Source organism: Stegastes partitus, unplaced genomic scaffold, assembly GCF_000690725.1.
Source record: "Stegastes partitus isolate 25-593 unplaced genomic scaffold, Stegastes_partitus-1.0.2 Scaffold956, whole genome shotgun sequence".
In the NCBI taxonomy this organism is placed as follows: domain Eukaryota; kingdom Metazoa; phylum Chordata; class Actinopteri; family Pomacentridae; genus Stegastes; species Stegastes partitus.
The window spans coordinates 268,614-282,654 of record NW_007578687.1 but is presented as its reverse complement, the minus strand read 5'-3'; the positions used below and the strand labels follow the sequence as shown (position 1 = coordinate 282,654).

General features: G+C 38.4%; 1 protein-coding gene across 1 annotated transcript; it reads right to left on the bottom strand.

Moving 5' to 3' along the window:
* Positions 1-1,408: 1,408 nt before the first annotated feature.
* Positions 1,409-11,767, bottom strand: LOC103366613 (ras-related protein Rab-7a-like). Its single transcript, XM_008294382.1, has 6 exons — positions 11,414-11,767; positions 6,658-6,720; positions 5,085-5,211; positions 4,347-4,565; positions 2,989-3,117; positions 1,409-2,815 (listed from the first exon to the last, which is right to left on the bottom strand). Exons 2-6 carry the CDS (start codon positions 6,708-6,710, stop codon positions 2,720-2,722), a joined length of 624 nt encoding a protein of 207 aa, XP_008292604.1. The 5' UTR covers positions 6,711-6,720; positions 11,414-11,767; the 3' UTR covers positions 1,409-2,719.
* Positions 11,768-14,041: the final 2,274 nt, after the last annotated feature.

Below are 14,041 nucleotides of genomic sequence, written 5' to 3'. Positions count from 1 at the left end.
GGGCGAGGACCCGTCCATCGCCGCTTGCGGCTTTAATTTTGATTACATCTCAAAACTATAGAGAGAAGCCTTTTGAAGTTCTTACAATAACATTTTTCAGACTCTAGAGGTGCATTCTATGACTATACACATATTACACGTGTAATTATTTTTAAGGCTGATTCTGATATTTTTTACATCAATTATCCTTAAATTGTACAGTTTTGGACACTCACACAATTCAAATTAAAAGAATAATTCTCTGCAACCACCAGAATGACAAGAGCTTTGAAAAAGCAATTTAAAATGCAACGTAAGCAGATAATACAGGAACCATGAATGGATGCATTTTGTTTGGACATTTGGTTTATCAGGAATTTCTGTGTGTGAAGTTGTGATGGCAGAATTTATTCAAATGTACTAAAATTTATTAAATTGGGCCAAGCATGTTGAGAGAAAAAACATCAGTAATGACCTCAATACTGCTAAAAAACAACAACAACAACAAACTAAACCCGTATTGTGAGTGTTTCTTTCAATTAAAATCTAATAATAATAAAGCATATAGAATCTCTTACACTGCAATAGAGCTGAACTCAATCTGCTTCAACAGACATGGGACTATTTGCAGTTTCAATACTTTTTGAAATTTGTCCTGGCAGAAAAAGCACACGTGAAACTAAGAACAATGACATCTCTGTTCCTTTAAGTGTTTCAGTAAACTCCTGCACTGAACCAGCATAGTGACACTTGGAGCTCTGGAGCTGGCTCACCTTAATGGAATGCAGCCTCCATTAACAATCAGTTACACCTGCAGTATTGTTGCTGTTTGGAATGATTGCGCAGGGAGAGGTTCATGACACAGGAGATATCTCACAGGAAGAAAAGCACAGTTGTAAATATAGAATTCCATTTGGCCGTTTTGCTTTTAGGGTCCCAGTATTGCTCATGCTGCTCACTCCTACACTATTGCAACAGGATGTGCTGCTCTGTTCTTCAAAGCCGTGCAAACCCACGGGTTTGTAGTTATTCTGAGAAATTTGCCCTTGTTTGACACCAGAGTTAGCTGGACCTACACTGTGCCTGAAACTTTGATTTACTGTTCACTTAAGCACAAATTACTGAGTGCTAGAATTTTGAAATATGGAATGGGCGAATAAGGGAGTTTAAATACAGTCGAAGTCTCTCAATAACGGGTGCAAAACAACAGGATGGTCAGGGAGTTGTCTGCTGAGCACCTCCTGTTCACGCCCACACAGTCCTGAGGAGAGGTGTAATCAGCCGCTGCAGCTCATCCAAGCTCAGCATCACACAACGTCTACATTTCTAAACACACCAGTGTCAAGGAAAAGAATTATTGTTCACTATGTAAGTAACCTGAAATAACAAAACATTTGAGAAATTCAGACAAACAATGCTAAAACACCGATATATTCAAGAGTTTTATTATTTGACGTTCGAATTTTCTTTGACAATATCATTGGCATTGCAGTAATTTTTTCTGTAAGGAGAAGGAGTAATACCAGGGCAAATAGTTGAATATTTTCTTTAAATGGAGGGAGAGAACATCCATTTCAGTTCAATCCATTTCACCTTTACCATGTATACACCGTAATACACAATCCGTTAAAAATATTAAGTACTTAGCCAACCTGAGCTACAAGCAGATAGATAGAACAGCAATAACAAAGACATGACAGAAGACGGGTGTACGCCGTGTGGGTGACGCGTATTGTAATTCCATAGCACTGAAAGATGTCTGATGAAGGACATAACACATACAGCAGTAATAGTAGCAGTACAAGTAATGTTACATAAAAGGCAAATAGTAATATATCAAGGAATTAATCCACATTTAAACTGTGACTGCCTGCTCAGCTTTTACTTAAGAGTCTAGTAACATTTCTTCTGCAGTGTGAGGCAGTTATAAACCCTTTAACACACAATCTTTGAAGGGAAAAGGCAATACAATCACCAGAGTGTTCAACAGATTCTCAGGAGATATCTGACAGGGGAAACAAGTGAGGAAGTATAATTTGAAGCTTACCAAAAGGCGTGTGTTAGCAGATGTTGCCCAAAATCAGTCATCCCGCTATAACATTTAAAGGCAAAAACATAAAAAGAAGGTGCAAAAAAACAAGTATGTGTTTCAGATTGGCTTGAGAAATAACATCAGCCAATTATATTATATATATGTATATATATAGTTTAACTAATTTTTTTTTTTTGACAGATCAGCAAAAGAAAGCAAAAAGAAAAAAAGAGAGAGAATAAGATACTTGGGATGCTGACGTTAGCCAACATCGTGTCACATTACAGAACATCGGCCGGTCCTTCTTGAGATCTTAACTGCACTCTTGGGTCCATCGTGCCCCCTCAGTGTGAGAGTCAGGGGCCTCGGTTGGACAAACAGGTGGACAGGAGATCACTCGCTACCAAGTCAGGGGACTGTGAGGCCAGAAGGGGTGTCATTCTTCTCTCGTGTGATCTTTGGGCACTGGATTTGTCAGCGTATTTAACGAGAGTACGCTACTGTATTAAACTGTGTGCTAAGTTGGGGGGAGGGGGGGGTACATCCATGTGCAGCATACTGTGTGAGGGGTCGTGTCAATGGAATGAAAAATGGCGTGAAGGAGGAAGACCAGTAGGGAAGTCCTTTCCCTGGGAGCGAGGTGGAGGTGATGTAACAGGTGACAGGGTGTTCCAGAAAGCCAAGAGAGAAGATGGTCCAAGTTGTCCCTTAGCAGCTGCAGCTTTCTGCTGACGGTTTAGGTCTGTCATTCCTATCCAGCTGTACAGGCCCTGGGAATTCATTATACAACTCCACCTCTGTCTCCTGTGAGGGAGGCATTAGGAGAGAGAGAGAGAGAGAGAGAGAGAGAGAGAAAGTCAGTGTTGAGTTAACAGAATTTTAAAAATGTGACTGTCACTGCTGTGCAAACAAAGCAATAACATATCACAATGAAAAAAAAACGACATCTTTCTATTTCAAAGGCAACTGTTGCTCACCTGTTTGAGGGCGTTTCGTGCAATTGTCTGGAATGCCTGTTCTACATTAATGGCTTCTTTGGCGCTGGTCTCAAAGTAGGGGATGTTGTTCTTACTCTGACACCAAGCCTGAGCCCTTTTGGTGGTCACCTGTGTGTATAAAGACAAAGAGATCCATCAGCAATGATGAATTAAAAAGTATAAGGATGGGTTACTGGTTGTCTCCAAAGAAAATAATCGTATTTTTAATAAAGTCATCAATGTTGAACTTAACTGTATTTTACTTTTTTTGTGTGAGTTAAATAGGTTACCATGATCAGAAAGAATAAAAAATGTAAGTCAGCGTAGTACAAAAACATTCAAGGCTGGTTCTCCCGGCAAATTATGAAGTTCTAACCCATAAGGACCAGAGTGTCCAGAGGCCTAGTATTTAAGACCTATACCATACAGTGGCAAGAAAAAGTATGTGAACCCTTTGGAATTACCTGATTTACTGGATTAATTGGCTATATGACATGATCTGATGCACTAGTCACAAGTAAAGATAAGTACAACATGCTCACAACATACAAATAATAACCTTTTGTGTCTGTTTTTTTAACATGCCCGTTAAATATTCCCAGTACTGATTACAAACGTAAGGTCGGACTTTATAAGTGGCTAAAGGGCTGCCAACTAGCACCAGCTTTTGTTGAAGTCATCAACCCAGTGGATATTCACTGTAAATGTATGAATGTAGTTTGTTGTACGTGATGAAACTATTTCTCCCCCACACTGCCTGTCTGTGTCTCTACTGTAACTATAAAATAAAAGTGAAATGGCTCCTTAAAAAAAGACAGAAAGGAGAAAAGCTGGCAAGAGCATGCCTAAATGCAGCCAGCACTGTGCTTTATTCTTTGTTCTATGGAGTTATGTGATTTGCTTCTGATCAGGAACATGCTATTTTTAAACCATATTCAAATGGTGAGCAGCAAACACTCACCTTTTCTATCCCACATAAGTTGAGAACTCTGCTGGCCACAGAAATGTCTATGCTCAGGTAAAGTGACTCTTGTAATTTCACAAGTTTTCTGCTTTTCCTTACAGATCAGTTGAATCCCACTAACACTTGTACTGAGGCACTTGTTCTAATCATGATGGTGATGTAAATTTAAGTGTTTAAGGGCTCAGTCTTTGTTGCTTCTGTGCAGGAGCCAAAAAAGTAGCACAACAGTAGCAGCCATAGTGTGCTGTGTGCTCAAAAGTGTTACAAAGAGTTCAACAACTGTCATTGTAGGTACGCATGCATGTTGGAAAAAGATCTGAAACACATCTGATTATCAGACCTGGACCTTGGTATTCCAGGAATCTGAAATTGAGCATTACTCGCTGATACCAACCTGTCTGTTCTCCAAGTCAATCTTGTTGCCTAGCACCACAAAGGGGAAGTTCTCAGGATCTCGAGGGCTGGCCTGAATCAGAAACTCATCCCTCCAGCTGTCAAGTGTCTTGAAGGTGTTGGGCGCAGTCACATCAAACACCAGCACACAGCAGTCTGCTCCACGGTAGAACGCAACGCCCAAAGACTGGAACCTCTCCTGGCCAGCTGTGTCCCAAATCTAAACAGCCAAAGAAGAAAAAACTTTAGGCTGAAGATAACGCACTAATGATCTGGGGGAGGGGGGAGAACATGTTTCAGTAACACTGTGATGTGAATGCTTCAAAGATTTATAGCTTCATTCCTCCTCACAAGATCACTGTTCAAGTTCCAGTACTTTTAGATCCTAAACAGTCACTGGAATCCAGCTCAGCTAACAACAGATGTCAAATGTGTAAATGTCGATCAAAATTTTTCATTTTACTTTATCTTTTGTCAACATGTTTAGTTAAGTTACCTTTCATTTCTATATGGGTATTTTCTGCTGCTTTCGTAGCGTTTTGGGTAAATCTTTTTTTATTTCTGTCTCTTTTTTTCTGGCCAGTCAGACTTGAAAAGTCTGGATTTTAGCTGTCTGAAAAGGTTCATGATAATTTCAAACTGAGATGTGTGTTTAAACTTGGCAAGTATGAATGTGTCTTCATTCCTGACTTTGCAAGTTACACTTTTAATCTGACAAGTTCAAGTAATTCTTCCATACCTGCATTGTAACAAGCCGGTCGTCCACCATCACCTCCTTGGTCAGAAAGTCTGCTCCTATTGTAGCTTTGTACTGGTTACTAAACTTCTTGTTCACATACTGGTTCATTAGGGAGGTCTTTCCAACGCTGAGAAGAAAAAACAACAAACAGGAGGATAACAGTTGTAGAACAAGACAGATGGCCAGTGTGAAATATGCCATAACTAAATTACCTACATTCACTTGGAGTTGGGAAATATATGTAAATAACAAAGATACTATTTAAAGTTTTTATCACTTTTGTGAGCTTTAGGGATCTCGCTTTAGATATCTCGTTTCAAAAAAGCCAAGTTCAAATGCAACAAAATCACATTACAGACGAATTAAACCTGAGTGCCCAAACCACCTCTTAAATCCAAGCACTTCAAAAGGCAGTTGGTGGAGAAGTAGCTACTTACAGGCTCATTACTTATTCAATAACAGCAAGTAAAGTGACACTGAAGTTATGAGATGATCCTTGTGTTATGAATGTTGCATATAGAGTGACAAGAAGAAAACAGCTCTGGCAAATTCAGTGATGATCTTTGTGGGTGAGACAGCATTTATTTGTATAAAATGCTTTTGTTGTAACTAAGCTGCAGAAGTGCACAAGTCATCCTTCTTCTGACAGTTTCCGGTTTTATTACCAGCACACACAGTCATCTCTGATTTCTATTTTGCAAACATAGAAAGGTGTAAACAGACTAGTGACCTGACTAACACAGAGACTTTTATGTTGTTAATTGCATTTGCATCTTATCCAGATAGCTGCAAATCAACAAAGAGGAGCTGAGTCAAGGTCTTTCCGACTGTCAGTTTGATGCAATGGCTCTGACAGGGAAGGCCTAGATCTTGCTTATTTAATTTCAAAATATACAGTGACATAGTACTCCCTTATCCAAGGCTACAAGGCTGCATTTATAGTAAGAGAGATGCATTATTTGACAGTTTCAAATGAATGAACAGTGAAGTTATCCACTACATATAAACTCTTTTAAAAATCTGAATAAATATGACCCAGACATAGTTTTCATAAAATAGAATCATGTGGGAAACCACAAACTGATGAAACACAAATCAGTAGAGGGCATAATTTTAAAACCTGACATTTCACAGTATCACCCAGCTTGCTTCTATCATCACAATGCTTATTAAAAGCCTTTCCAGAGGTACTGAAACATCAAGTGCCCTTTAAATAGTCTTTCCATAATTGATTTCAGCAATTACTTTTCATCAACATCACAGCGCAGAACTGAGCAAGAAAATAGTGGCAGTAATTATTAGGACTGCAGACAAGAACTGTAAATGAGAGAACTGTAGGGCTGTGCTTGAAATGAGAAGATTTTTACTCTGCCTGGAGACAGCTTATGGCACAATAATAACTCAACAAGGAAGTAACACAATACAAAAGCATTCTGAATTCAAAATGAAAGTAATAACGTGTCAGTTAGGGTTTTTTCCCCCAACAAACTATTTTTAGAACAGAACAGCAATTCACCACCCTGTTTTGCTTGTTTTTACATGTAGATGGTAGATTTGCCATGTTGAGACTCACCCAGAATCTCCCAGGATGATGACTTTCAAGAGCACTTTCTTCCTGGATGTCATTTTTCCACAGCTGCAGAAAGGCGAAAAGGCAAAAAAGTTCAGCCACTACTACACTTTTAACCTCTTCATTGCAAGTCACAACATAATCACTCATTTTCTTTTGTTCAGGGACAATAAAATCTGTATCAAAGCCACTGTGTTTCTATTCAGATCAGCTTATTGGAAAACATTAGTCTGAAAATTTGTGTGTTGAGTTTTAGGGCCTTGGACCAATCTGGTTAGAATGCCATTCCTTCAAGTCATGTGCTTCCTAAGCTGTTGGACAAATCACGAGGAGCACACCATTCTTTCTCTTTCTCTCACACAACACGGAAGGTTCCCTCTCCCTCTCCTTGCTGTCGCAATAAAATGACACATCTGACTTTTTGTGTTGATACGGCTGCCAATAATCTGACAACCAACTACTGCACATGCTGCACTCAGTACACGTCAAACATGATTATGAAGTATAACCAAAATTACATATACAACATGAGCTGGCAGACACTGACTGTACATATATCTTTATTTAAAACCCTTCTGTCTGTCTTTTTGTACCATATGTGCATTTATTTGAAAAAAACAAAATCTGAAACTGAACACAATATGTATTTTTGCAGAGTGAACAAATTATGTACTGTCCCTCTGTAACTGCTGTGATTAATTACAAAACCTGGGAGAAACATTTTGATGTAATGTTAATACAAAAAGCAGACATTTTTGATGTGTCATTATCAGACCATTAAAAGATGCAGTATTAGATCAATCAGCATGCCCTTAAGTTGCAGGACTAAACTAAATCTTCCATTTGGTTCTGTTAGATTCCAATCCATGGGGAACTAGAATATACTACTGAGATACTACCACAATGTATTGCACTCTTATTCCTCTACGCCCTCTATCCATGCAGATAAGCTTCACTACATCTCGAGCTATAATTCTTGGCAAACTAAAATATCTCGACTCCACTTTTTGTGGATGAAACTCATTATAAAATGCAGTGTGGGGCAGTAAAACACGGTCCAGTTTTGAAGGGTTATCTGTAAACCTTATCCATGCACAAATAGGGTAGGCAGAGTTAAATAAACAGTGATTTCATAAGAGGCTGCTCTATCTTTATTCACACCTTGGTCCTATCTGTGCTGTGTACACGGTCATCACATTGCTATTGACAAAAACAAAATCTTGCAAAGTCTACTATAGGTGTGCATACTGTCAATTAGCTGGTAGTGGTAGCAGCTGTCTCATGGTAATATGTAGTAGTGTATCCTTAAAACTGGAGATAATGTTAACTGCTCCAAAACACACATACGAGTGCATAATAAATGTAGTAAATAGGCAAAAATTAAATATACCTTGTATTTGTCACTGTGAAGGTGGTATTCTATGCAATTTGTTAATACCAAACATCAACTCTGTCCTCAGTTTTGGAGGAAACTAGAGTCATTTACTCTTTTCTAACAGTGAAAACACAATAACCTGTTAGCTTAACAGCAAATCTGACCACTTCCCATTAGAGCTCCAACAATGACTCGATTAATGTCAACTATTAAATTAACCGACAACTATTTTGATCACTGATTCATTCGTTTGACTAAATATTTCAGCAAGAGATTTAAGGTTGTCTTCTTAGGCTTCCAGTAAACACTGATCAAACATTTTTCACTTTTCCCCCCCTCTAATTTCACAGACCAATCAACTACTTGATTCACTGGAAAAAATACTGACAGATTAATCAACAGTGAAAATACATATATGCCAAATAACTTATCTGAACAGGATACGGTTGTCACTCAGTTTTAGAGCATAAACAAGACTCAAAAATGTACAAAACTATGACAAAAGATTGAAAAATCCCAGCTGTGTATTCAAGGAATACACTGAGTAATGTGGGTTTATCCTGCATAGAGGAATATCTGGCACTACCTAGAAAGATTTAAGCCAGCGCCAAAGGAAAATGACCTATGATTAGAATTGAAAACAAAAAACATTTTTAAACCAGATTTGGTAATTGGAGTTTCCTATACTTAAGCATAACAAACATTTTTTTGTTTACATATCAGTCAGAAATAACACAAATATGCATGGATTTCTGACAAATGGTGACCCAAACTCACAGCCTTTACTGTACACCAACCCTCCACCCTCAGTGTTGTGAGTAGGCACCACCCAACGGCTAATTTTGACAAAAAAAAAAAAAAAGGATCATGAGCCCTTCATATAAACGTAAATTTCTACAACTAACCCTCCATAAAACACAAACACTTCTGTTACCATCAGAAGCCGGAAAGAACACTTACATTCTTTCTGAGTGGAACAAGCACAGCACTCCAGTGACAACTATACTGTGAAGCGCAGAGTAGCTGACAGAGGCATGAACAAAAGCACCTGACTGAAGTCTAGGTGTGTTCAGACAACAGTCACATGATTACAGACGAAAATGAGATCAGGTGTTTAACCTTTGACTAGCAGCAGAACATTGGACATTGATTTCTAAATACCAATCATGATCTTTGACAGACAGTTAAGTCTGTAATGAAGACAGTAATTGTATTCCCTTATCAAATCATCGAAACTAAATTGCAGATCACACTGATACTATCAGCACTTGAAAATGAATAAATTGATTCACAAAAAGGAAAAACTGTGCAGTATGTGTACATTTTATTGTCATTTTGACTAGTGCTTCAGAGTGCTGGCATTAAATATTTGTCTCACACAATTTCTTTGTCTTGTTCATCGCAATACGTTTGATATATAGCTGCTTAATACATCCCTTGAATGACAAAATAAATCAGAGGAATATAATGTACTATGGCAAGAGAGACAGTTGAACAGTTCTTGCATTCTTCATTTACCACAACTAAACTAGCTGTCAACTGATTTGCCAAATTTGTTCAAATTACCCTCAATAAATGAGTTTTAATCTATGTTCTGCTGCCTATGATGTTTTATCTGGTCAGTCTCATATCTCCTTACATTACTTACTGAACAAAAGGGATTAATATATGTATTAACTAAAATTTTAATATCATTGAAACACTAATAATTTTATTTTTTATATTTGTAACCCCCCACAACACTGTGATAGCTAAGATTAGACAGCTTACTGTCTATGGATTCACTGTGAGAAATGTGTGTTCAAAACCATCATGTGTTGGACTACAGTATAGTCCGAACATATTTCCCATCTGCTTGTATATCGCTGGCAAGAGCAGTTAGAATTTACCTCTGATATGGATTACGAATGCCCACCGACAGACACAAACAATCTCTAAACTAAATATAGATTTTGGAAGGCAGAGTTCAGATGTGTCTCAATGCTTGGTCCATCTACCCACGCCATAAAGTTAGGATGCCCTCATGTTTCCTAGTTTACTAGTGTCCAGAGGGAGAAGTCGAGTCAATACAACATGAATTTGAAATAATAATAAATAAAGCACAACACTTTGACATGAGCAGTCAAAGATTTCTACAAAAACAGGCTGCTATAGTCACCCACTCTGAACTACATTTTTAACTGTGAGAAATTGCATTTAAGAACTGTATTAAATGCAAAACACCTTGTTTGGACAAAAAGATTCTTTGCCATTTATGGCTACTGACGTATCTAGATGGTCAACCATAAATTATACTCATGCCTTCAGTTCATATGAACATACTAGAAGTGCAATGGAAAATAAGACGCAGCTGTGAAGTATAGTTAAAAACATTTGCAGGCGTCCGAATTACAACAAGCCTACATGAACAGCTACCTGCGTTGAACAACTATATTCGAATAATGTCATTGAAGTCATACTAAGTTGTGAGATACAGGTTACTTGCAAATTATAGCTGATCCATGCAGATATGCAGGGTCAAAGTGCATTATCACATTACCTGAAAGGAACATAATGCATTCAAGGGCTGGTGGCAATCAATCATTAAAAAGAAACTGTCTTTATACTCCGCATAAAATGTGACTTTAAAGGAAAGGACAGAAGTTAGATGACGATGTCGGGCAACCTTTTCATTTGAAAAGTAAAAGGTACAGGGTTTTACTGTTTGAATGGCAATAAATGTCAGGTTACATTTAATCCTAAAAAGATTGTTGACACAAATCATTGAACTAAGAACCTGAAAGACTAAACAGACAAGGCAAACAACGTGTACCGGCATGACCTGTGAGTCACAACCGAAACAAAAACTAGTTAACACAGAAAAACACATGACAAGTCTCGTCTACCTGGCAACACAACAACAGAGATATGTAAGATTTTTTTTCCTCGCAGCCTGCTGACAGATCAAAATGTGTAAAAGCCGACACTTACCAGCGAGCGTCAAGATGTGTTAACAAACCACCCACCTTGGCGTTTGATCAATAAACCATTTACAGTTTAGTACTAAAGTTAAAAACCATCCTTCTCTGTATGCATGAACGCTAATTACAAATTAAATTATATAGAGAAATCGATGTGCTCGCTGCCGACATTTAGCAGAGAGGAAGGGGGGCGTTTTTCTTCCAGTGCTGTGCTCGACAGACCGGCCTCGACTCCCCGGTTCTCCTTCCCTGTTGGACCCAGAGGAGCCACAGGCCGGCCTTGTTTTTGCCAACCAGCTTCTCGAAAAAACATTGCACCACCATTAGCTGTTACATCGTCGGGGTTAATAGGACACCGAGCGCATTGTTGAGCGAGCAAACATTACACACACACGAACAGACTGCTGTCCTCTCAAAAACTTACTTGTAGCACGGCGGAGAGTTGACTTGTGGACCGTATCAGAGCCGGCAGCGGGCTAACTTGCTGTTATTGTTCAGGACAGCGAGCGTCAACGGCTAACTAGGCGTTACGTTAGCTAGCTAGCTCGCTGGAGCTAAACTCGTTAGCTAGCGTTAATTTGGCAATGCCTCGTTTCAAATTCTTAGGAGAAAAAAAATGCGCCACCCTTTGCGTGAACGACACAAAGACCGTGTCGTAAATTGACGAGGCAATTTATCCGCAACTGCTGTATAAATTTGGCACTTTGCTTGGAGGCTTTCCTGCCTGTCTGCCAGCTAACTACCTACTACCCCAGCTTCTGTCTTCCCCTTTCACTTCCTCCTCCAAAACAACGCCTGCGTCCTACGTCAGACGCAGTCAACCAATCACGTGCTTCTGTAATATCTCACACGAAAGTTGCTCAATTCTGCATTACTTCTGCTCAAATAATGCAATTATCATGAGTAGACTTTTAGATAATATACATTCTTTGGTTAGGAACAATCAAATCTCCTAATTTCTCAGTGCAGAAATTCTAAAGGCAGTAGAAAAAGGTTTTTGTCTTAATATAATTGAATACACTAATAAAAGTCATTATAATAAATGTAACGTTAATGTTTTTATAAACACCAAAAGGGAAACCAGAGGACAAACACAATATAAGCTAAATTCACTATTAAATAAAACCAAATGTTACAGAAGCATAGACCCAAAAGAAAACTATATGAACAACTTCACATGAAGATAAGCTTTGACAGCAGATTTGCTCTCATAGTTGTATATGTTATGTGACATTAAGGGTGAACTTTTTCCCTCAGCCTGCATCTCTTCTCCTGGACTTTTTAAAAGCTAGTCACCAAAATTACTAATAAATAAAATTATACCTGTATACCTGTAGCTGTTGTAGCAACCCTAGTTTAGCTCATTGCTATTCTAAGATTTTTATCACAGTTCACACCTTTACATGTGATTATAGCTCTGTAAAAATCATTTTAAATATCAAGGCAGAGAGTTTGAGAACGACAAGTCTAGCTGACTTGAAGTCATGATATTAATATGGAACACAGTCTGATGACTATAAGACCAGTGTCTTATAGTTTCTGTGTATTTTACTTAAATTTACCTACCATAAATAAAATAGCATTAAAAATTGTGAAATTAAGAGGCTAAAATCTAAAGATTTGTGAAGCTTGCTAAGGCCCCCCAGTGTTTTAAGATCCTAGCAATGCCTCTGTTTATAAATACATTTGGCTTCAGAGTTACTAGTGATTGGTATTAAGGTTCAGTTTGGTTGAGTTCCAGCAGATCCAGAAGTTGGAGGACTCCAAAAAGACATTTTTTAGAAAGAATGGGTAAAATAGATATCCTGACTTTTAGTCTTTATTTGGTGTCAAGCTCGATAGAAACATTGAATCTTAACTCAGCAGTGTCTTCGTCAGAAATTTGCCTTAAATGCCCACATCTTCCAAGCCATAGACTCCCAGTTTCTAGTGCAAGCTTTCTGTTGAAAGAACTGATAATGACTGACTGAGATAACCATGACGACATCAACAGGTTATCATTGTATCTCAGAATCACATGATGCTCATCAGTCCTATTGTTATGGTAGTTGTTGTTTTACAAGATCGTACTTTGTATTAGAAAAGTACCATTAAACAACATGAAAGGTAGTATGACTTCACTTATCACTAATCACTCTGACGCCACTTGTTCAGTCCTGTTGCTGCTGTCAATACCCACCGTGATCAATATTTTTCATTGCAATTCTTCTGCTATAATCAGTGAAATTAACCAGAGAAGACATACATTAGACAGGGTTTTGTTACAATATTTTGCAAAACACCCAAAAGACATCCCACATTGAGCAACTAATTTTCCATCCTCGCACCGAATAAACATTATTAAGGGGCTGGTAAACTGAGTGGATCACACATTTGAGAACTTTCATCAAGTCTGAGTTGTTAAGCCCATCCAAATTCAGATTCTGAAGTGGTCAACATACAGTTAGTGCATCGCATTAAACCACTCAAATGTTCTTGTATACATGCATACAGTCAGACAAAGTCATCTTTAGGTTATTGAACCTTCCACCTCTGTGTGATCAGACCACCTCAACACCCTCAAACACTGATGCTTGTGGACCTTTGGATAATCAAAATAATGTGGTTTAGTAGGGAAATGAAGACATCATGGTGAAAAGGGATCATCCACCACTAGGGGACAGTGTTAGCTCATTTTGGAAATGAACTGATGGTCGAAGACTTCGTTCCACATTTATGTTTCTGCCCTCTGCAAAGCAATGTAGTCCTCTGTGGTCCTGGCATCATGGTGAGGGGGTGGAAAGGTCAAAAATAGATCCAACACATGTAAAACTGCCGCTATTCCGTAAACACAGAAATACATTGTTGATGAAACATGACAAGATGGGTTTTCAGGTCAGCTTTTATGACCTGTGTGTGTCTGTGTGTGTGTGTGTGTGTGTGTGTGTGTGTGTGTGTGTTTGTCTGTGTGTTTGTCTGTGTGTTTTCCATGGGACATCTGAAAAGCTTTTTGCATCTCTGCCTGATATGACACTAAATTTGTTTCCGCATGACTGTTTCATAAAAACAGATT

Excerpts from the sequence above, each read along its gene's own strand:
- LOC103366613 (XM_008294382.1), bottom strand. The coding sequence starts at position 6,710 with ATGACATCCAGGAAGAAAGTGCTCTTGAAAGTCATCATCCTGGGAGAT. Across the intron at positions 5,212-6,657 it reads ATCATCCTGGGAGATTCTGG|CGTTGGAAAGACCTCCCTAA; the intron begins GTGAGTCTCAAC and ends TTTTCTTCTCAG. Across the intron at positions 4,566-5,084 it reads ACCGGCTTGTTACAATGCAG|ATTTGGGACACAGCTGGCCA; the intron begins GTATGGAAGAAT and ends TTGGCTGTTTAG.